This window comes from Sapajus apella, unplaced genomic scaffold (genome assembly GCF_009761245.1).
Source record: "Sapajus apella isolate SASKATOON/1434 unplaced genomic scaffold, GSC_monkey_1.0 scaffold168, whole genome shotgun sequence".
Taxonomy (NCBI): domain Eukaryota; kingdom Metazoa; phylum Chordata; class Mammalia; order Primates; family Cebidae; genus Sapajus; species Sapajus apella.
Window position 1 is genome coordinate 1,574,165 of NW_022437108.1, and position 25,268 is coordinate 1,599,432.

Here is a 25,268-nt window from a genome sequence, read left to right on the forward strand (position 1 = left end):
GCAGTTACCAAGATAGATATAGATCCTGAAATTAAAGAGTTTTTATTCTAGTGGGAAAAAAACTCCTATTAATCACACAGTTAGTCAACTAATTAATTATAGTCGTGTTGAATGCTTTATAGAAGTATAAGAGTGTCACAGGAGAGGTCAGTAAAGGTTTTATAGAGGAGGTGACATGCTCAATATGGCAGTTATATAATATGAAAATTTACTTCAGTATATAAAATAGCAAAATTGTTCTAGAATGGATTTGATGTTTGCCTAATTTATTTTTTTCATCTTTTTAAATGAGGTCGAGGCTTGAAGAGTGGAGAGAACTTTAAGTTGTTATATGACTTGGCAGATCAACTACATGCTGCAGGTAAAGTTATTTAGTAGAAAGATGTTCCCTTTCTGTTGGAAATATTTTTTCTTCATTATTTCATTTTTGTGCAAGTCTTTCAACACTACAAATTATTTTACTTTCCAGATTTTCAGTTTTTCTCTCTGAACCAGTTTTTCTTAAGCCTCCAAGTAAATGGCATATAGCACTCAGTGAGGAGGCCTCCTAGTACTTTTTAGTATCTGTGTAACACTCTTACATTTGCCTGATCTTAGTAGTATTTTTTTCTTCATTTTAAAAATAATGAAATGGGCGAGGCACAGTGACGCACACCTTTGGGAGGCTGAGGCAGGAGGATTGCTTGGGCCTTGGAATTCGAGACCAGCCCTAGCAACATAGTGAGACCCCATCACTACAAAAAACATTTTAAAATTACCCAGGCATGCTGGTATATGCTTGTAGTCCCAGTTACTTGAGAGGCCAAGGCAGGAGGATTGCTTGAGCTTGAGAGAGATGGAAGCAGCAGTGCGCTGTGGTCACCCCACTGCATTCCAGCTGGGCCAACAGAGTGAGACCCTGTCTCAAAAGTAATAAAAAGCAAACAAAAAAAATAATGAAATGTTAGTTTTAGTGCCTACTTCAGATTCAGGAATATCATGTTTTTTCATCTTTTATTTGGTAGTCTTAATATAAATCTTACACAAATGGAAATACATTTAAAGTTTTTAAGTTTGTAGTTAAAACTTTAAAATTGTAGTTAATGATTTATAGGTAAGGCAGAACCTATTATTAAAAGTGCATTGATGAGAAGGAAGTGATGTATTTTGAAAAACCAAAAAATATTTAAGCCAGGCATGGTAACATGTGTCTGTAATTGCAGATATTCGGGAGGCTGAGTTAGAAGGATTGCCTGACTCTAGGAGTTTGAGACCAGCCTAGGCAACATAATTGAGACCCTGTCTTGAAAAAAAGTTTTTTAAAAAACATTTGATTATTTTTGAATTATACAATTATTACAATGAATATATATTAAAGTGTCCCAATTCTATCATCTCACCCTGTTTTTAAGATTTTTACATATAACTTTCCAGAGTTTTTCTATAACTTTCTATGGTTTTTCTGTGCGTTTCTATTACATAATATGTGTACCCGTAGACATAGTAATAGTTTTGTCAGAATAAAGGCATGATATTGATACTTTATAATCAGATGGTAGTATTTCAGGGTTTATTTTCATTCATTTTTCCTTTGAACAAGTATTTATTAAGTGTCTGCCATATTCCAGGTACTATTTTAGGTGCCAAGAAAATATCAGTGATCAAAATAAAGATCTCTGTTCTTATGGAAATTGCATTTCTATTTGGATGAGATAGACCTTGTATTAATTTATTTTGGCTACAGTAATAAGTTACTACAAACTTGGTGGCTTAAAGCAACAAAGTTTCTGTCTCACAGCTTTGGAGACCAGACGTGTGTCGAAGTTTTGCAGGGACCATACTCCCTCTGGGAGCTCTAGGAGATAATCTGTTCTTTTCCTGTTCCAGCTTCTGGTAGCTACCCTGATATTCCTGTGTTTGTGGTCACATCCCTACAACCTCTGCCTCTGTCTTCATATTATCTTCTCAGTGGGACTGCATTCAATCTCCTTCTGTGTTCCTCTTATAAAGATACATGCCCGGTGTGGTGACTCACGCCTGTAATCCCAGCATTTTGGGAGGTCAAGTTGGGCTATGCCCTGAGGTCAGCAGTTTGAGACCAGCCTGAGCAACATGGTGAAACCCTGTCTATACCAAAAATTTAAAAATTAGTTGGGCATGGTGGTACACGCCTCTAATCTCAACTACTTGCGAGGCTTAGGCAGGAGAATTGCTTGAACCCAGGAGGGGAGGTTGCAGTGACCAGAGATTGTGCCACTGCATTCCAGTCTAGGCAACAAAAACAAAGTGAGACTCTGTCTCAAAAAAAAAAAAAAAAAAAAAAAAAAGGATACATGTAATAGCATTTAGGGCCCACATAGATAATCCAGGATAAGCTTCTCAAGATCCTTAGCTTTATATCATATCTGCTTCCACTTAGGTAACATTCACAGGTTCTGGGGTTTAGGATGTGAATATATCTTTGGAGGGGCCATTTTCTTGACTACTACAGACATTAATGCAATAAATTAGTAAATAATATAATATGGGCTTGGCGTGATGGCTTACTCCTGTAATCCAGGCACTTTGGAAGGCCAAGGTGGGTGGATCAGTTGAGGTCAGAAGTTTGAGACCAGCCTGGCCAACATGGAGAAACCTGTCTCTACTAAAAAATACAAAAATTTAGCTGGGTGTGGTGGTTCATGCCTGTAGTCCTAGCTACTTGAGAGGCTAAGACATGAGAATCGCTTGAACCTGGGAGGCGGGGGTTGCAGTGGGCAGAAATCATGTCACTGCACCCCAGCCTGGGCAGCAGAGCAAGACTCTGTCTCCAAAAAAAAAAAAAATGTTAGAGGGTCCTAAGTGCTATGGAGACTAATAGAATGGGTAATGGGGGAGAATTGGAGGGGAGGATTGAAGTTTATAATAAGTTAGCCAGATTTGGCTTTAATGAGAAGGAGACATCTGGCTGGGTGTGGTGGCTCACTCCTGAAATCCCAGCCTTTGAGAGGCCAAGGCAGGCAGATCACTTGAGGCCAAGAATTCAAGACCAGCCTGGCCAACATGGTGAAACCCTGCCTCTACTAAAAATACAAAAATTAGCTGGGTGTGTGGCACGTGCCTGTAGTCCTAGCTACTCAGAAGGCTGAGGCAGGAAGATCACTTGAACCTGTGAGGCAGAGCTTGCAGTGAGCTGAGATTGCACCACTGCACTCCAGCCTGGGTGACAGAGTGAGACTCTGCCTGAAAAAAAAAAAGACATCTGAACAAAGGTTTGAAGGAGGTGAGGAAGTGAGCCATGAGGAGATATGGGGGAGACTGTTCCAGACCAGAGCAACCAGTAAGATGCAAAGAGCCTGTCTAAAGCAGGAACCCATCTGGCCTATTTGACGAATAGGAAGGAGGCCAGTGTTGGAAAGGAAAGTGCAAAAGAGAAAGTAGTAAGAGGTAAAATTGGGAGGCAACAGGAGAGCAGGGTCTTATGGGACATTGTAAAGAAATTGCTTTTCTCTGCATGAAATGGGAACCGTTTGAAGGTTTGAGCAGAAGAATAACATGATATAACACATTTTTAAAGGATCACTTTGGCTGCAGTTTTGAGAATAAGCCGTAGTAGTTAAGTACAGTAATAGAGAGGTCAATAGCAGGCTATATCATCCTCTAGCTGAGAGATACTCATAGTTTCGACCATGGTAGTTGCAGTTGATATGGGGAGAAATTGTCAGTTTTGGGTTATATATTTGAAGATAGAGCCATCAGGATTTCCCAACAGATTGGATGTAGATTATGAGAGAAAGTATTTGTCCTGGCGAGTGGTGGGATGGAATTATAATGAGCCGAGTTAAGGAAAATCTCAAGTGAAGCAGTTCCCAGGGAGAGATCAGGAGTTCAATTTTGGGCATATTAACTTTTGAGATGTCTATTAATAGGCATCTGAGTAGACATGTCAGTTAAGCAGTTGATATAGGAATGTGGAGTTCGATGGAGGAGTTTGGGCTACAGATATAAATTTGGGAATCAGTTCATCTGGATAATATTCAAAGCCATAATGACAAATTGCTGGAGGCTCTGTGTTAAAAACTCCAGGGGGCCCAGGCATGGTGACTCATGCCTGCAATCCCAGTACTTTGGGAGGCCAAGGTGGGTGGATCACTGGAGGCCAGGAGTTCGAGACCAGCTTGACCAACATGGCGAAACCCCATCTCTACTAAAAATACAAAAATTAGTCAGGTGTGGTGGTGCACACCTGTAGTCCTAGCTACTTGGGAGGCTGAGGCAGGAGAATTGCTTGAACCCTAGAGGTGGAGGTTGCAGTAAGCCAAGATTGTACCACTGAACTCAAGCCTGGGTGACAGAGTGAGATTCTATCTCAAAAAAAAAAAAAAAAAAAAACTCCAGGGGTATCAAGTGATGGGGTCCCAACACTTTTGTGAGTATTACTTTCAGGAGCTCTTCCTCCGGGTGAAAATTAAAGAAAAATCACCTCATGCTTCTGACAAAGGTAGAGGGAAGGGAACCTTTTTGAAATATGCCAGAGCATTCTGTGTTTAACAAAGTCTGACCTTCTTCAGGAGGAACTGTTTAACCAGAGATTAACTTTCTGGGGCTTTAGCAGAGCCTAACTGACCTGAGGGAAGGTAAATACTCAACTTCAGCCTTTCTAGCCATCCTGTCTCACCTAAGGGAGAGAGAGGAACTGAGAACCATGTGTAAAGTTCGCAGTCTCAATCTGGGCTTATTGAGGCATGAGACCAAGGCCTCACTGTAGTCCTGTAGAATGCTTCCTTTCCCCTAACACCTTACTGCCATGTAATAAATGCTTATTGACAGCACCTCCTTTTACCCATGTTCATCATGTCCAGCTATCAAGAAAATATTGCAAGATACACTAAAAGGCAAAAGACAGTTTGAAGAGAAAGGGAAAGCATCAGAACTAGACGCAGCTGGAATAATCAGACTGGAAATTTAAAACAACTGTGATTAATATGCTACGGTCCCTAACTGATAAAGAGCACGCAAGATGTGCCATATAAGCAGAGGGTAGAAATCCAAGAAAGAAGCAGAAATGCTAGAGATAAAAAATATGGTTGCAGAAATGAAGAATACCTTTTAAGGACTTCTTAGTAGGCTGGACATGGCTGAGGAAAGAATCTCTGAACTCTAGGATATCTCAGTAGAAACTTCCAAAACTGAAAAGCAAAGAGAAAAAGGGCCAGAAAAAGGAAATAAAAACAAAAAACTCTTTAATAGAATATCTAAGAATTGTGGAACAACTACTGAGAATATAACATGCGTAATGGAAATACTAGAAGGAGAAAAGAAAAAGGAACAGAAACAGTATTTGACTGAGGATTTCACCACATTAATGTCAGATACCAATCCACAGATCTAGGAAGCTCAGTGAACACAAAATATGATAAATGCCAGAAAAACTTCACCTAGGCATATCATTTGCACGCTACAGAAGATCAAAGATAAAGAACAAGTAAGCCAGAGGGAAAAATCCACGATACCTATACAAGAGCAAAGATAATAATTGTATCTGCTCTCTTTTCAGAAACCATGCAAGCTAGAAGAGAGTATGGTAAAATGTTGGAAGTGCTGACAGAAAATTGCCCATCAGCCTGGGACTTTATACGCTGTGAAATTATCCTTTAAAAGTGAAAAAGAAATAAAGGCTTTCTCAGACAAAGACTGGCAGAATATTTTGTAGCCAGTTAACTTGCAAGAAATGTTAAAGGAAGATTTTTTAGCATGAAGGAAATGATAGAGGTTAAATACTCCAGTGTATACAAAGCAAGTGAGAGCACTGAATAGGGAATGAGTGAAGGTAAAGTAAGTTTTATTTTTCTTAATTGATCTAATGGGTAACAGTTTATTTAAAATAACAACATCATTGTATTCAATTACATATACTCCTGTATTACAATTACGTATGTGCTCATGTGGAAGTGAGGTGAATCACATATAAGAAACAGGAGATAGGGATTAGGATTATCTTGTTATTAAATGGTACTTGCACCACCTGTGAAGTAGTAGTGTTCTTTGAAAGTGGACTTGGATTAGTTGTAAATGTATATTGCAAACTCTAGGACAACCACTAAAAAAAGCTTTTAAAAAATACAACTAATAGCTAAGAAAAGAGACAAAATGGAATTATTTAAAATGCTCGGTTGATGGAAGACAAAAGTAGGAACAAAGAACAAGGACAACAAATAGAAAACCGTTGCAAATATGGTAGATGTTAATCCAACTGTGTCAGTCATTGCTTTAAACATCAGTAGTCTAAATGCACCAATTAAAGATTGTCATAGTAGATGAAAAAGTAAGACTCAACTATATGTTGTCTACAAGGAACCCACTTTAAATAAAAAAATACATGTACATATACACTTAGATATAATGGAGAGAGATATACTGTGGTGATGCTAATTGAAAGAAAGCAGGAGTAGCTATATTAATTTCAGACAGAGCCAGTTTAAAGTTAAGTTTTATTAGGTAAATAAAACCTGAGTTTTAATAAACTTAAAGTTTTAACTTCTAAAACATATTTTAATAAAACTTAATATAACTTAAGTTTTGCTAGTATTGGGCTCTGTCCAGAAATCGCAGTGTAAGGGTTCTGGAATATGGGAGATGGGCGTAGGTTAGGGAGCAGGCAGAGCATTATAGGGATCAGTGTCTGGGTTATGAAGGATAACTTTTAAGTTTGGGGCAGGATGAAGGGCAGGGTGTGATTAGTCCTGGCTGACTCAAGATAGTGGTGGTGAGACTGTGCATGTTTGTAGGTAGCCAGTTGTATTGTCTCTGGGTCCCTCTGTCCTCTCCAGCTCGAAATGAAGAAGCCTGAGGCTCATTCTTGACTCCTGTTGGGAAGGGGTTGTTTTACTCCAAGTACAGGGTTCATTGTTGACTCCTGTTGAATGAGAATAGAAAGTTAGTTATTTTTTTTTTTTGAGATGGAATCTCATTCTGTCACCAGGCTGGAGTGCAGTGGTGCAATCTCGGCTCACTGCAACCTCCACCTCCTGGGTTCAAGCGATTCTCCTGCCTCAGCTTCCCAAATAGCTGGGATTACAGGCATGTGCCACCATACCCAGCTAATTTTTGTATTTTTGTTAGAGCTTGGGTTTCACCATGTTGGCCAGGATGGTCTCGATCATTTGACTTCGTGATCCGCCCACCTTGGCCTCCCAAAGCGCTGGGATTACAGGCGTGAGCCACTGCACCCAGCCCAATTTTATTTATTAATTTGACAGCAAATATTGGTTAAACCTTCATCTTGTTATATATGACTCTTTATCTTCTCTTTATATTATTACAAGAGGTAGTATTGTAAAACCTTTCTTCAAAACTTGTGAAGTTATTACTTAAAGGAGCATTACATAATGACATTCTAAACATCATAGTGTAAGTTTTATGAATGCCTTTTTGATAACGCAGGCAGAAGAGTTAACCTCAACTTAAAATCTGAAACACTTGGATATAAATAGAAGTTACTCCTAGAAGCTTTCTTTGTAAAATGCACTAGTACTTAGTACATAGAATTCTAAATCAATGTCTTTGTTTACAGTTATCAGTGAATATCCTAACTAGCTGAATAATAAAGCTTGAAAAAAATGACAAATATTTCTTCCCCTTAGTTGGTGCTTCCCGTGCTGCTGTTGATGCTGGCTTTGTTCCCAATGACATGCAAGTTGGACAGACAGGAAAAATAGTAGCACCAGTAAGTATTGCAATAAAATATGCTGTGCAGAATTTTATGGGGATAAGTACTGTATGTATTTGAACAGTGATCTCAGTGATTTATCTTATTCAGTGTTCCTAAGCAGTTAGCCAGTACCATGGCAAATATGTCCTTTTCACAAGGCCTGTGTAGTTCTTGCTCTCAGCAATATGCTTAGCAGTTCTTAAATCCAGCTTATTTTTCAAGCATTTTAAAGCAGTGGAACATTTTATCAAATTAAGTCATATTACAGTAAATAAAACATTTGTAAAAGCAGCATTTTATCAACTCAAAGTTGTAAGTTCACATTGATAACGTTTATTTGCCGTAAAGCCTTTAGAGAGTGTAAAATCAATGAGAACAATGAACCTATTTTAATGAATACAGAATTTTGAAATTGGGAGCTGTGAATGACTGTTTTAGTCTTATATCTTCCTGAATAGTTTATTTCTGTATTTTGTCTAGTAGTATACATTTCAGAAAATTCTGTTCTATATAGGTAAGTGATACTGGAATATTCTTCAGTTAAACCTGTCTAAAACTTAAGGGCAGGACATTTTTGTTTCAAAGTTGAATAATTAAGAGTTTATAATGACTGTTTATATTTCTTTGGTGATACAGCTTTTCAGTGACTAGCAGTCTCAGCCAGTTTAAACTTGTATAGTATACAGGAAAACATTTTTTTAAAATATATTTCAAAACAATATGAAGTCCTTTCCATTAAAAAAAAATCTTACATCTCAATGCTCTATTCTGTGAGATATTCATTCATAAATTTAAGATATTATAGTCAGATTTTTCTAGGCTTATTTTTGAAGTTTGATGTGTTTGTTCAAGTCTTTTGCCTGTTTAAAACGTGAGTTCATCTTTTTATTTTCTCTTTGTAAGAGTTTTTTATATAACCTACATAACAAATTCTTTGTCAGATGTGTGCTGTATTTTTTCCCATGCTAGGGCTTCTTATTCATTTTCTTTTGATGAGTAGAGACTTCTCATTTTGATAGTCTAATGTACCAGTCTTTCTTCTTATGATTAATACGTTTTGTGTTATTCAGCTTACTTGAAGTCAGAAAAGAAGATTTAAAGCTTAAAATACATACTAGAGCTATTCATAAATTTAGTGACAACATCATGCGGCCTGTTTGCTTGTCATATTGAATTAGGCTGTGGGAGTGGATTTATTGAGCAGATGAGCTTGAGCCTTCCGTGACATTTAATTAGCTCTAGCACACACGCGCACACACGCACGCACGCGCGCGCGCACACACACACACGCACACATTTTTTAAGAGACAGGGTCTTGCTATGTTACCAAGGCTGGAGTGCAGGGGTTGGTCACAGGCAAGATCGTAACACATCACCGCCTCTAACTCCTAGCTTCAATTGATCCTCCCAGCTCACCCTCTTGAGTAGCTGGGACTGCAGGTATGTGCTGCCATGCCTGACTGGCACACATGTTATTTGTGGAAATCTTTCCATTTTACATGAGTAGACATCTGTAGGCCTGATTTCATAAAAGATCCGCAGACCCACAACCTTCCTAACCAAAAATATGTCTACAAGAAATTCAGAGATATACACCGAAGTGACAGGGACTTATTTTGATTGACAGAGCACTTGTGGTTATCAAACTGAAGATCAGAGTGGCAGGGAGTGGCTGGTGGTATCCTTTCCTATATTGAAAATAAATGGTGTATAATCAGCATTATTCAGTAATAGTCTCTGAATATAGAACCATCAAAATTTTTTTTCCACAAGGAAATGTATTAAATGCTTTGAAGATTTGAACATAAACTATACAACCCCCAAAAGAATTTTGATTCAGTAGCTCAGCGTGTGTGTATGTATGTATATATGAATCAGTATGTATATATACTTGTATGTACTTATATATGTATATACTTTAATGAATCAGTATATATACGGATTCATTAACTCGGGGGTGTGTACACACAACACACACTTTGTGTATGTATGTACATTTTGTTAAGGCTCTGAAACTTTTTGGAAACTATATCTCAGATTTACAGAAAACTTATATAAGTACAGAACAGAAACCTTTATTTTTATGGGGCATTTGTGTAAGTTGCTGTGATGATCCTCAAATGTGACATTTTTCTAATATAACCATAATACAACTTTTTAAATTAGGACATTAACATTGATACATAGTACCATCTAAGCATCATACCCGGACATTCAGGTTTTGCCTATTATTCCAAAAATGTCTTTTATAACAAAAGGATATAATGTAGTCACATATAATAATTGTCATGTGTCCTTTAATCTCAAATATTAATAGTTCCACAGTCTTACCTTCATGAAGGAATTATGAAGATTACTGTACAGCTGTTTTATAGAATGTCCCTCAATTTGGATTTGTCTGATGTCTTCAATTTAGATTATATTTCTTGAACAGGAATATCACAGAAATGATCTTATCAGATGGTATACAATTTCATTTGGTCTTTCATTAATGATTTTCACTTTAATCCTTTGATTAAGGTAATATGTGCCAGCTTCTCCACTGTTAAGTTACTTTTCCCATTGTAATACATATTTTATGTGGAGGTACTTTGAAATGATGTAAATATTCCAATTTTCCTCAAACTTTTTTTTTGAGACACAGTCTCGCTGTGTCACCCAGGCTGTGTAGTGCAGTGGTGCCATCTTGGCTCAGTGGAACCTCCACCTCCAGGGTGCAAATGATTCTTATGTCTCAGCCTCCTCAGAAGCTTGATTACAGGCACGCACCAACTTGCCTGGCTAATTTTTGTATTGTTAGTAGAGACCAGGTTTCACCATGTTGGCCAGGCTGGTCTGGAACCCCTGGCCTCAAGTGATCTGCCTGCCTCGACCTCCTAAAGTGCTGGGATTACAGATGTGAGTCACCATGCCCAGCCATAAACTTTCAGTTTATTCATTTATTTATATCAATATGGACTTATGGTTCCTATTTTATGCAATTGGTAAAAATCTGTGGTTGTCATTATTATTGATGTACAAATCCCTTGTTTGGCTAGTGAGAGGCCCTCTGTGCCTTTCTGACATGTTGCTATCATTCTTTGAATCCTTTTTTACTTTCTGACAAGACAAGATGTTCCAGGCTCATTTTGTATTTTTCCTATCCCATCTCTGGAACCAGTAATTTCTCCAAGGAATCTTTGTTCCTTTTGCTGAAGAATAGCATTTAGAAGCCAATATCTCAATACTAGTTATGCTTATTGCTGTTGAGATGTCAGTGCCCCCACACATCTCAGTGAAAAAAGCTAGAGAATGTGTGTGGGCATGTGTATGTGCAGGCAAATACATGCATATACATACGTATACAAACACATTTACTTCTGTATTTCTGTCAGTTGTATATATTGAAAACCATAGGTGTACACTGATATCTCCAATTCTTGTCTCACACCACAGGGTTAATTCTAGTTTTCTTCATTCTCCTATTTTATAATGCCTTTCTCCTATGGTGAGAAACCTGGACCCTGCCAATACTCTGCACAGATGCCCTCCTTTCCCCACTCAAGCTCCACCACCGTGAACCGAATAGTCTTCCTGTATAGATACCCTCCGTATTGTACTTGGACTGACACATCTGTCTGGGTAGTTTTTTCCCAAGGTGGTTGTGCAATTTTACACCCATACCAACTACGTATGTGGGTTCTAGTTGCTCCTCCTTTTCGCCATTTGGTGTTTTAGAGATGTTGGTGGATGTTATTAGTTTTAATTTGCCTTTCCCTACAAATTAATCTAATGCTCATCTAATGATGATGAGCACTGTTGTATTACTGGCCATTTACATATCTTTCTTATGAAGTGCCTGTTCAAATCTTTTCCCCTTTTTTAAATTGAATTGCTTGTTTTCATTATTGAGTTGTAGACGTATTTTACATATTCTTGTACAAGTTTCTTGTTAGACGTGGGTTTTACAAATATTTTCTCCCAGTCTGTGGCTTACCTATTTATTTTCCTAATAGTATCAAATTGAGGAAGTTCCCTTCTAATTTGCTGAGAGTTTTCTGAATGTGTGTTGAATTTTGTCAGATATTTTCTTTTCTGTTGAGATGATTGGATAGCTTTTCTTTATTCTGTTAATATGGTGAATTATTTGATTTTCAAATGTTAAACCACCTTGAATTACTGGGATAAATTGTAGTTGATCATGTTATCCTTTTAATATATTTCTGATTTTGATTTGCTCATATTGTATTAAGAATTTTTGAGTCTGTCTTTATCAGGATATTCTGTAATTTTATTTTTAAAATGTCACTGTATAGTTTTGGTATCAGCATTATACTAACTTTGTAAAATGGTTGGAAGGTGTTTCTTCCTGCTTTATTTTCTGAATGAGTTTGTGAAAGATTGTTTTTTTTGTTTTTTTTTTTTTCTTAAATGTTTGATGTAATTTATCAGTGCAGCCATAGAGGCCTGGTGTTTTCTTTCTTGGACTATTTGACAAAGAATGCAGTTTCTTTAATAGATTTAGAGCGATTCAGATTTTCCATTTTACTTTGTGTCAGTTTTGCTAAATGGTACTTTTCAAGAAACTGATCCATTTCCTCTAAATTGTCAAATGTGTTAGATGAAGTTGTTTATGATTTTGCCTTTTCTCTTTTAATTGTCTGTAAGATCTGGAATGATATTTCTTCTTTTTTTCTTATATTATTAGTTTGTGTTTTTTTCTTTTTTTGTTCTCCCCTCTTCATTAGTCTAGGAGTTTATAAAAAGTTTTAAAAAACGTTTTCAGTGTTCCAACTTTAAAAACTAATAGCTTTGGCTGGGCTCAGTGGTTCAAGCCTGTAATCCCAGCACTTTGGGGGGTTGAGCTTTATCGAGATATAATTTACATACCATACAATGCATACTGTTTAAAGTGTTTAACTCAGTGGCTTTTAGGGTGTTCACAGAATTGTACAATCTTTACCTCAATCAGTTTTAAACATTTTTTTTCATCACCCATAAAAGGAAGCCCATACTTATTTTCTTCCCAACTCCCCTAGTCCTAGGCAATTGCTAATCTTTCTGTCTCTATAGATTTGCCTGTTCCAGACATTTCATATAAGTGGAATTATATAATATTTGATCTTTTGTGACTGATTTCTTTCATTTAGCATGATGTTTTCAAGGTTCATTTATGTCATAGTACTTCTTTTTATTGCTAAATAATATTCCATTGTATACTACATTTTATCCATTCATCATTTGTGGACATTTGGGTTGATTTTACTTCTTAACTATTATGAATAATGCTGCTATGAACATTTGCATACAAGTTTTTTTGTGTGAACTTGTATTTTCATTTCTTTTGTGTATATACCTAGGAGTGATATTGCTGGGTCATTTGGTAACTCTGTGTTCAACCTTTAGAGCAACTTGTCCAACCCACAGCCGAGGATGGCTTTGAATGTACCCAACACAAATTCATAAACTTTCTTAAAACATTAAGAGTTTTTTTTTTTTTTTTTTTAGCTCATCAGTTATTGTTAGTGTGTTTTATATGTTCAAAGACAATTCTCCTTCCACTGTGGCCCAGGGAAGCCAAAAGATTGGACACTCTGCTTTAGAGAAGCTGCAAACTGTTTTCCAGAGCAACTACACCAACAATGAACCCACATTTAGTTTTATTATTTTTTTCTGTTGTTTCTTTTTCATTTTATTGATTTTTGCTCTTTATTTTCTTCCTTCTGATTACTTTGGGCTTTCCTGGCTTTTAAGGTAGAACTTTATTAATTCTGTATTTTTATTTTAAAATGTAAGTATTAAAGCTATAAATTTCACTGTAAGTACTTCTTTAGCTGCAGCCCACAACTTTTGATACAGTTTTATCCTTCAAAATGTTTTCTAATTTCTAAATGTTTTCTTTCTAGTTGTTTGTGTGTTTTTCCCAGATGGCTTTCTGTTGTTGGTTTCTAATATAATTTCATTGTGGTCAGAGAACATCTTTTATAACAGTTCAATCTTAAAATTTATTGAGATTTATTTTATGACCCAGCATATGCTCTATCTTGGTGAACATACCTTGTGGACTTGAAAAGAACATGTATTCTGTAGTTGCTGGAAGTAGTGTTCTGTACGTGTAGGTCAACAGGACAAGTCTGGATTGTTGCTTGTATTTGTACTTAAGGTTTTATTGGAACACAGCCATACTTATTCATATACTACTTTTTTGTTTGTTTGTTTTTGAGACGAAGTCTCGCTCTGTCACCCAGGCTGGAGTGCAGTGGTATGATCTAGGCTCACTGCAACCTCTGCCTCCTGGGTTAAAGCAATTCTCGTGCCTCAGCCTCCTGAGTAGCTGGGACTATAGGCGCACACCACCACACCTGGCTAATTTTTGTATTTTAGTAGAGATGGGGTTTCACCATGTTGGTCAGGCTGATCTCGAACTCCTGAGCTCAGGCAATCTGGCTGCCTTGGCCTCCCAAAGTGCTAAGGTTACAGGTGTGAGCCACCACACCCAGCCTCATTTGCATACTTCTTTGTCTGTGTCTGCTTTTGCTTTATAAAAGAAAAATTGAGTGTTTAACAACAGAGACTCTATAGCTGACAAAACCAAAAATATTTGCTATCTAACCCTTTAGAGATAAAGTTTGCCAACCCCTACTCTACATCTTTTATGCCCTTACCAAATTTTTTGGTCTAGTTGTTCTGTCACTTACTGGGAGAAGGTGTTAAAAACTATGATTGTGGATTTGTCAGTTTCTCACTTTAGTTGTGTCAGTTTTTGCTTGATACATTTTGAAACACTCTTACAGTACTGGGACACTCATTCATGATTGTTCTATCTTCCTCATAAATTGGTTATTTTATTATTATGTGATTTTCCTTTTTATGTATGGTAGTACTCTGTCTTGAAGTCTACTTTGTCTGATGTTAATAAAGACACTTCAGATTTCTTATGCTTACTTATATAGTGTATCTTTTTCTGTCTTTTTCAGTGTATCTCTTTCTTTATATTTAAAATGTATTTCCTATAGATATGTATAGTTGAGTCTTGCTTTTTTAATCCATTCTGACCAGCTATGATTTTTCTAGTGGAGCTTTAAAGTCATTTATATTTTTCTCTGACTGCTTTTAAGAGTTTCTGTTTATCACTTATTAAGCAATTGGATTATGATACATCTTGAAGTTTCTTTAATATTTTCTTTTCTTAGGGTTCATTGAGCTTCTTAGATCTGTAGGGTTTTACTTTTATCAAATTTACAAATTTTTAAATTATTTAATTAAAATATGCATATCCAAATAACTTTTCTGCTCCAATTGCACATGTATTAGGTTTCCTAAAGTTTTTCTACAACTTAGCAATGCCCTGTTTTGTTTTTTTTTTCTTTTTTTCTCTTTGTGTTTCACTTTGGATAGTTTCTTTTGCTGTATTCAAGTCACTAATTTTTTTTCTGCAGTGTCTAATCTGCTGCTAATTCCATCCAGTATGTGTATGTGTGTGTGTGTATGTGTGTGTGTGTATATATATACATATATATATACACACACACACATACACACACCGTATATATATTTTAGCACAGACTTTATAGTTACAATTTTTATCTCCAGAAGTTTGATTTGGGCCATTTTGTATCTTCCATTTTGCTACCTAACATCTTTAATCTTTTCTCCACCTTCTTGGACATCTGGGCTGTACTTACAATAACTATTAATATCCCTCTTCACAAATTCTTTCATCTTGTCATTTGGGAATTGATATCAGTCGGCTTTTCTTCTCATTATAGATCATATTTAACTGCATGTTTGCATGTGTGGGTGATTTTTTTATTGGATGCCAGACATTGCAAATTCTACCTTGCTGAATGCTAGATATTTTTGTATTCCTGTAAATATTTGTTTAAATTTTTTTTAATTTCAAATTTTTAAAACATGTACCAATTTATGGAGTACATGTGAAATTTTATTACATGTGTATAAAGAGTGGTGATAAAGTCAGGGTATGTAGGATATCTGTCACCTGAGTACAGCACATTTTTGTCAGCCAAAGTCACCTACTCTGCTATCAAACATTGGATTTATTCCTTGTATCCTTGTGTTTAAATGTATGTTTGTACTCTTTAACCCATCTCTTTTCATCCTCCCCCATACCCCCATTCACCCTTCCTAGTCTCTTATCTAGCTTTCCACTCTCTATCTCAATGCAATCTAATTTTTTAGTTTCCGCATATATGTGAAAACGTGTGATATTTGACTTTTTGTGCCTGGCTTATTTCACTTAAGATAATGATCTCCAGTTCTATCCCTGTTGCTGCAGATGACATGATTTTGTTATTATTATTTTTTTACAGCTTTGTTCTAGGATGCAGTGAAAATTATTTAGAAACAGTTTGAGCCATTCAGATTTTGCTTTTAAATATGCAGTGTATCCTGGAAATTTACTCAAATTGGTAGGCTGGGGCAATCACTGGCTCATCTTGTTTCTCCTGGTTTTGGAATCTGTGCTGCCTGATATCCTTCTTAAGTTTTGTCCAGTGTTTTAGTTATTTCAGGCAAAGGGTACGTTCAATTCCTGTTACTACATCTTGGTTGGAAGTGAAAGTAGTTCATTAGTATTTTTTACAGTTGGGTTTAGTTCTGTCATTTTGCCATTTGTATCCTGTTTATCCCATTTGTTTTTGTTCATATACTTGCTTCGTTTTGTTCTGTTTCTCTGCTTCTCCTTTTCTGCCCTATTTTGGACCAGTTGCATATTTTAAATTCTTTCATTGGATTTTTAGCTGTATCTTTTTGCATTATTTTGTTTTTTAGTGATTTCGATTGCAATGACAACATACTTAACTTTTCACAGAGAGTTAATGTTGTACTAATTAACGTAAAACTTTGGAGTCATATACAGTTGATCCTTGAACAACATGGGGGTTAGGGGTGATGACCCACTATATAGTTGAAAATCTGTGTATAACTTTTGACTGCCTCTAAATTTAACTACTAATAGCGGTTGACCAGAAGCCTTATCAATAACATAAACAGGTGATTAACACTACTTTTGTATGTTATGTATATTGTATACTAGTGTTTTTTATAATAAGCTAGAGAAAAAATGTTAAGAAGATTATAAGGAAGAGAAAATATATTTACTAAGTGGATGTAGATCATCATAAAGGTCATCATCCTCATTGTCTTTATATTGAGTAAGCTGAGGAGGAGGAGGAAGAGGAGTGCTTGGTCTTGCTGTCTCAGGGATGGCAGAGACAGAAGAAAAACTGCAGATAAGGGGACCTGCCCATTTCAAATCCATGTCAACTGTAGTTTCATTTACCATCATGCTTTACTTCTCATCTGTATTATATCTACATACCTCACAGTACAGTGTTATTTTTAAATTCATGTGTATTTTAAATAAATTAAAATATAAAAAAGGATACACTTTAATAAAAACTTACTCCCTGCCAGGCGTGGTGGCCCACACCTGTAATCCCAGTGCTTTGGGACGCCAAGGCATGCAGATTGCTTGAGTCCAGGAGTTAGAGACCAACCTGGGCAACATGGGGAAACCCGATCTCTACCAAAAAATACAAAAATTAGCCAGGCATGGTGATGTGCACCTGTAGTCCCAGTCACTCGGGAGCCTGAGGTGGAGGAATTGCTTGAGCTCAAGAGGCAGAGGTTGCAGTGAGCCAAGATTGTGCCATTGTACTCCAGCCTAGGTGCCAGAGTGAGACTGTGTCTTCGCCCCCCACCAAAAAAAATTACCCTCATATATTTACCATATCTGGTAGCCTTCATTCCATCTAAGACTTGAGTTTCCTTTTTACATCATTTCATGTCCTTATATTTTGTAGTATTGGTATGATGGTAATGAATTCTGTTTTATCACTCTGAAAATATCTTTATTATACTTTCATTTTGTTTTGTTTTTGAGATGATGTCTTGCTGTGTCACCCAGGTTGGAGTACAGTGGTGCTATCTTGGCTCACTACAGCTTCCACCTCCCAGGCTAAGGCGATCCTCCCACCTCAGCCTCCTCAGTAGCTGGGACTGCAGGTGTGTGCCACCACCCCTGGCTAAATTTTTATATTTTTGGTAGAGATGGCTAATTTTTTATATTTTTACCGTGTTGTCCAGGCTGGTCTCGAACTCCTGAGCTGAAGCATTTCACTTTCCTTGACCTCCCAAAGTGCTGGGATTACAGGTGTGAGCCACTGCACCTGGCTATACTTTCATTCTTGAAAGTTGTTGTTGTTTTTAGATATAGCTTGAGTCTGGTGCCTTAGATCACTGGGCTCATCCTGACATGCCTATTCTTAGGTATAGAATTTCAGGTTGAGTTCCCCGCCCCAGTACTTTGAAAGGGTTGTTCCATTGTCTTCTGGTCTTCATTATTTCTAATAAGAGCTCAGCCATTATTTGTATTGTTACTCTGTATGTTTTTTGTTGCTGTTGCTTTCAAGATTTTCTCTTTGATCTTTAGAAGTTTGATTATGACTGAAGTACCTAGGAGTGTGTCTTTTTGTATATTTATCCTGCTTCAGATAGCAAGCTTCTTAAATCTATAAATGTATGCATTTTACCACATTTGGGATGTTTTATGTTACTATTTTTTCTGCTTCATTTTTTCCTCACTTTTGTTCTGGGACTCCAGTTACACATATTTTAGATATCTTGATGTTCTTCCCAAGATTGCTAGAGTTCTGTTGATTCTTTTTCCTCTTTTTTCCCTCTTCACTATAGCTTGAATCATTTCTTCTGGTCCATTTTCAAGGTCATTGACTCTTGTATAATTTTAATATGCTTTTAAACCTATCCAGGGACTTTCTTATTCTAGGCTTTGTATTTTTTAGTTCTAGATTTGCATTTGGTTGTTTTTTAAATTATTATTTCTCTAATTTCTTATCTGTTTGACCATTACAGATATTTTACTTTATATACTTGAGCATAGGTATAATACCTACTTTAAAATCCTTGTGTACTAATTTCAAAATCTAGATCATTTCAGGACTGGCCTCCTTTGATTATATTTTCACATTTTTCTCTTTCATCATGTATATTATAAATTTTTCAAATTTTAAATCTTAGGACCCCTTACTTTTAAAAATTACTGGAGGCTTGGTGTGGTGGCTCACACCTGTAATCCCAGACCTTGGGAAGCTGAGGCGAGTGGATCGCCTGATGTCAGGAGTTCGAGACCAGCCTGGCCAACATGGTGAAACCCTGTCTCTACTAAAAATACAAGCAATTAGCTGGGCATGGTGGTGCACACCTCTAGTCCCAGCTACTTGGGAGGCTGAGGCAGGAGAATTGCTTGAAATCATGCTACTGCACTCCAGCCTGGGCATCAGAGTGAGATTCAAAAAAAAAAACAGTTACTGGGGACCTCTCATATCTATTGATATTTATGTTAGAAATTAGAAAAATTTTAATAGTTGCTAATTCATTTGAAAACAAAAAAATTTGTTATATAACATTTTAATGAAAATGACTATCTTACAAAATAAAAAAAATTAGAATGGAACTTTGTGTTTTTGACTTTGGTATCTGGCTTAATAGAAGACTGCTAGATTCTCATGTTTTCTATGAATGTGTTATTTTATGCTGGTTTGATTGAAAAATACGAAGAAAATCCAGCATCACACAGACTAGATAGTTGCAAAAGAGTATTTTGGTAGCCTTTTAAGATAATCGTGAATATTCTTTTCTTATACTATACCATACTTGAAAGATAGAATTTTCTTAAAAGGTTATTTGCAGTGTGGAATCTCAAACCAGATGAGTGAACTTTTCATACTCTTATATTAAAATCCATTGGTCTGTATTACACTTTGAATGAATTTTTTTTTTTCAGGGCGTGGGGGTCAGGGTCCCATTCTGTCACCCAGGCTGCAGTGCGTGGCACAATCATGGCTCACTGCAACCTCTGCCTCCAGGGCTCAGAGAATCTTCTTACCTCAGTCTCCCAAGTAGCTGGGACTGCAGGCATATTTCACTACACCCAGCTAATTTTTGTATTTGTTGTAGAGGTGGGGTCTTTCTATGTTACCCAGGAAAGTCTTAAATTCCTAGGCACAAGCAATCCACCTGTCTTGGCCTCTCAAAGTGCTCGGGTTACAGGTGTGAATCACTGCACCTGACCTGAGTGAATATTTTACCACTTTATAATATTATGCATTGTTCATTTAGAAAATATTATGCATTGTTCATTTAGAAAATGATGGTTTATTGAGTTATGAAGATCTTCCAAATGTTCACACATTTGTCAATGTAAAAAAATCCCATTCATTAATACAGGCATGCATCACTTAACAGCAGGGATGTATCCTGAGAAATATGTCATTAGGTGATTTTGTTAGTGTGTGAACATCATAGAGTGTACTTACGCAAACCTGGATGGCATAGTCTACTAAACACATAGGCTATATAGGGTAGCGTATTGCTGCTAGGCTACAAATCTGTATAGTATGTTACTGTACTGAATACTGTAGGCAATTGTAAAATGGTATTTGTGTATCTAAACATAGAAAAGTTAATACGTTGTGCTATGATGTTATAACGGTGATGGCATCACAAAAGTAGTAGGAATTTTTCAGCTTCATTATAATTGTATGGGACCACCCACATATATGCAGTCCATCGTTAACCAAAAAACATGATGTGGTGCATCACTCATCTCGTTAGAATCCTCAAAGCTCACAGTCAGTAGTACAAGTGTTTCAGAATTCTGATTTTAACTTAAAAGTTCAAATTTTGTCCTTGATAAGAAATACTTTCAGTTGTTGTTGTCTCAGAATTTATTAGGTTGCTTTATTCACAGTAAGATATCTGCAAAAAATGCAAATGTCCGTCAGTTTTTCTTTGAAGTAAAAATTATGTTTCATGAAAAAAGTACCTGGTTCAGCTTGCAACTCAAACTTTTAATCAAGTGCTTTCTCTCGAGACAACTCATTGTGCTTTAGTATGAAGTGGAACATTCTTCATAGTTTAGTAAAGATACATGTAATCAAAGGTCAAGATTTAATAAGGTTAAGAATTATTTACTCTTGAGTTGGAGTCTCGCTCTTGTTGCCCAGGTTGGAGTGCAGTGACACCATCTTGGCTCACTGCAGCGTCTGCCTCCCGGCTTCAGGTGATTCTGGTGCCTCAGCTTCCTTAGCAGCTGGGATTAGAGGTGTGAACCACTGCGCTAATTTTTGCATTTTTAGTAGAGACAAGGTTTCACCATTTGGGCCAGACTGGTCTCAAATTCTTGACCTTAAGTGATCCTCTTACCTCGGCCTCCTAAAGTGCTGGAATTGCACATGTGAGCCACCATGCCTGGCCAAGGTTAATAATTCTTACTGCTTTATCAAGGACCTTAGGTGAAAGTAGCTTTAAAAAAAAAAAAAACCAGGCCGGGCGCGGTGGCTCAAGCCTGTAATCCCAGCACTTTGGGAGGCCGAGGCGGGTGGATCACAAGGTCAAGAGATCGAGACCATCCTGGTCAACATGGTGAAACCCCGTCTCTACTAAAACTACAAAAAATTAGCTGGGCATGGTGGTGCGTGCCTGTAATCCCAGCTACTCAGGAGGTTGAGGCAGGAGAATTGCCTGAACCCGGGAGGCGGAGGTTGCGGTGAGCCGAGATCGTGCCATTGCACTCCAGCATGGGTAACAAGAGTGAAACTCCGTCTCAAAAAAAACAAAACAAAACAAAACAAAACAAAACAAAACAAAAAACTGAGTATGTGGCCATGAAGAACGCAATGAGTGTGGTGCCACTGTCTTGATGCTACCACTAAGGCAGTGGTAGCTTTACCCGCCGTCATTTTCACATCATCAGTGCAAATGTCAGTTTCATTTTTCCAGAATAAACCATGGGATTCAAAAAAGCTATTTAACACTGTGAGTGTTTCATCACCACTGATGTTTGTTGCCAGGGATTCATGTAAAAATATTCTTCAATGATTAGTCGATATCAGTAATGAACAATAGAAGTAAAGCAGGAGATGCAATCATGTCTATAGATTTGTCTGTCTGTTAGGTAGAAGTACAGTTTTGCAGATGACATGTTCATATTTATAGCTAAATATTTTATTCAGCAAGTTACTGTACCATTGGAATGTGGCAGTGCCATAGTTTCTTTTCTCGGTTTTTCAAAGCAGGAATTCAGCAGTGTCACCTTTATTAGTCTCTCAGCAACTGTGCTTCTCTAACCAGTGAAATATGATAGCTTAATATCTCCATCACGCTACCAATGACCTTCTTCACAGAGCTGGGAAAAAACACCTTAAACTTCATATGGAACCAAAAGAGAGCCCGCATAGCCAAGTCAATTCTAAGCAAAAAGAACAAAGTGGGAGGCATCACGCTACCAGACGTCAAACTATACTACATATCTACAACCATCCGATCTATGACAAACCTGTCAAAAACAAGCAATGGGTAAAGGATTCCCTGTTTAATAAATGGTGTTGGGAAAACTGGCTAGCCATGTGCAGAAAGCAGAAGCTGGATTCCTTCCTGACACCTTACACTAAAATTAACTCCAGATGGATTAAAGACTTAAACGTAAGACCTAACACCATAAAAACCCTAGAAGAAAATCTAGGCAAAACCATTCAGGACATAGGCATAGGCAACGACTTCATGACCAAAACACCAAAAGCGTTGGCAACAAAAGCCAAAATAGACCAATGGGACCTAATCAAACTCCACAGCTTCTGCACAGCAAAAGAAACAGTCATTAGAGTGAGTCGGCAACCAATGGAATGGGAAAAAATTTTTGCAGTCTACCCATCTGACAAAGGGCTGATATCCAGAATTTATAAAGAACTGAAACAGATGTACAAGAAAAGAAAACAAGCCCATTCAAAAGTGGGCGAAGGATATGAACAGACGCTTTACGAAAGAAGACATACATGAGGCCAACAAACATGAAAAAATGGTCATCATCACTGGTCATTAGAGAAATGCGAATTGAAACTACATTGAGATATCATCTCGCGCCAGTTAGAATGGCGATCATTAAAAAATCTAGAGACAACAGATGCTGGAGAGGATGTGGAGAAATAGGAACACTTTTACACTGTTGGTGGGAGTGTACATTAGTTCAACCATTGTGGAAGACAGTGTGGCAATTCCTTAAGGACCTAGAAATAGACATTCCATTTGACCCAGCAATCCCATTACTGGGTGTATATCCAAAGGATTATAAATCGTTCTACTATAAGGACACGTGCACACAAATGTTCATTGCAGCACTGTTTACAATAGCAAAGACCTGGAACCAACCCAAATGCCCATCGACGATAGACTGGACAGGGAAAATGTGGCACATATACACCATGGAATATTATGCAGCCATCAAAAACGATGAGTTCGTGTCCTTTGTAGGACATGGATGAACCCAGAAACCATCATTCTCAGCAAACTGACAGAAGAGCAGAAGATCAAACACCACATGTTCTCACTCATAGGCGAGTGTTGAACAACGAGAACACATGGACACAGGGAGGGGAGCACTATACACTGGGGTCTGTTGGGGGGAAATGGGGAGGGACAGTGGGGGGTAGGGAATTGGGGAGCGATAGCATGGGGAGAAATGCCAGATATAGGTGAAGGGGAGGAAGGCAGCAAATCACACTGCCATGTGTGTACCTATGCAACAATCCTGCATGTTCTTCACATGTACCCCAAAACCTAAAATGCAATAAAAAAAAATAGCTTAAGATGCTTCATTGACTTTTTTCTTTTCTAGCTTGTAAAGCTAAAATAACAGCTTTTGGCTCTTAAACTCATGACATTTATGTTAAATCCAATTTAGTTTTCTCTGAACTCTGAATATTTGTTTTCAAAATAGTCATTACTTCCTTTGCCTAAGATAGAGTAAGGTAAATTATTAGCATCTATAAAGCTAAGACAAAGATAACTTTTATCATATTTTCATTTATTTAACACAGTATTTTTTAGAGTATATTTCTCTTTTCCATAAGCTAGAGAACTCTGTTACCAGTTTCATCATTTTCAGCATCTTTAGACATGGTTGTTGCAGCTGTGGGTTGAGAATATAGTCTTCTCTATTTCAGTATAAATATTATCAAAATATACAATAATTAGTTTTAGAGAAATTGAAAAGTAAATAAAAGTTTTTTAAAAATTTAAATGTTGTTGGCATGTAAAACAACAAAGTGTATTTCTTGTGTTTCCTTGCAGACACAAGGAAACCTTTGATATTTCAAATATTGGTTTATTGAACAATAATGAAGTTATAGAAATTATAACAGTTATAACTGTAAGAACACAGATTGCTGTACTGTCCTTAAACTAAGTTAATCCCTATATACACACAAATTTTTATACCTAAAACCAACTACTGTAAAAAGTTTTAGGAAACATAAAAATACAGATGCACACATCCTATTAACCATCAGAGTGATGGTTTCATTTCTTTTTTTTTTTTTTTTTTTTTGAGGTGGAGTCTCGCTCTGTCACCCAGGCTGGAGGGCAATGGTGTGATCTCAGCTCACTGCAACCTCCGCCTACCAGGCTCAAGCAGTTCTCATGCCTCAGCCTCCTGAGTAGGTGGGATTACAAGTGCGCACCACCACACCCAGTTAATTTTTGTATTTTTAGTGGAGACAGGGTTTCACCGTGTTGGTCAGACTGGTCTCGAACTCCTGACCTCCTGATCCCCCCATCTTGGCCCCCCAAAGTGCTGGGATTACAGGCGTGAGCCACCGCGCTCAGCCCAGATCGATGGTTTTAAAAGTCCTGGCACCTCTGGAAAACTCCACTGTACACTGTGAGAGAATGAAAAAAAAATGGTAAAAAAAACACGTTAGTATTACTATGACAATAGGGTTTGACTTTGGAGAATCCCTGAAAGGGTCTTGGAGCTCTTGGGGTTATCCTGACCATATTTTGAGAATTGCTGGTTGTCTAATACTTTTGTAATATATTGTAGAGACACTGAATATGTTGTATAGATTATGGATTCTGTTATATTCCTATGAAGAATATTAACTTTGTGTCTTAGCAGGCAGTTAACTTGGCTGAACTCAAACTCCAGAGTCAATCTCCTCATGTTCAGTTCTCTTAATCTTAGCCTGGCAGCTTAGAGCCCACCACATACATGGCTAATGCAGGGGTCAGCCAGACTTGAGTGGAGTGTATGTGCAGAGTTTGTGGTTCTCCCTCTGTGGTTCTCTCCTTCTGGAATTTTTCCCTCACTTTCCAGCTGGTTTGGCAGTCAGGACTACTGTCTTTTGTGTGTTTCCTCTGCCAATCAGACTGCAGGTTACTATCCAGAGTATTTCCTTTCTGATCTGCTTTTATCCCTGTGAGGAATCTGCAAATGACCCAAGGGAGGAAATGGAATGTATGCTGGGCTCATTTCAGTGTGCCTCCCTCCCTTACAGAATTCTGGCTCCTTAAATGCTGCCTGTCTAAGTTGATCTCCATTGTACTTAAACAGTTGCTATCTGTGTTTTAACCAGGTTTTGTACTTGTTCTCAGCAGGGGGATTACTCTGATACAAGCTATTCCCTCAGGGACATATAAGCAGGAGACCTGAGGCCCAGAATTGAATGCCTTACTTCTCTTGTGCTCTGACTAGTGCAAAGTTGGATTATTATCTCCCTAAATAATATCTTAATTAATGCTA

The 25,268-nt window shown here is 37.3% G+C and overlaps 1 protein-coding gene across 2 annotated transcripts in view; it reads left to right on the forward strand.

Moving 5' to 3' along the window:
* The window catches only part of ETFA (electron transfer flavoprotein subunit alpha), an 81,942-nt gene that overhangs the window by 26,880 nt on the left and 29,794 nt on the right, over positions 1-25,268 (forward strand). For both annotated transcript variants that reach the window (XM_032267309.1, XM_032267310.1), the window contains 2 exons: positions 293-361; positions 7,602-7,684. In XM_032267309.1, the coding sequence (XP_032123200.1) occupies positions 293-361; positions 7,602-7,684 (152 nt within the window). The remainder of the gene's footprint in view (positions 1-292; positions 362-7,601; positions 7,685-25,268) is intronic.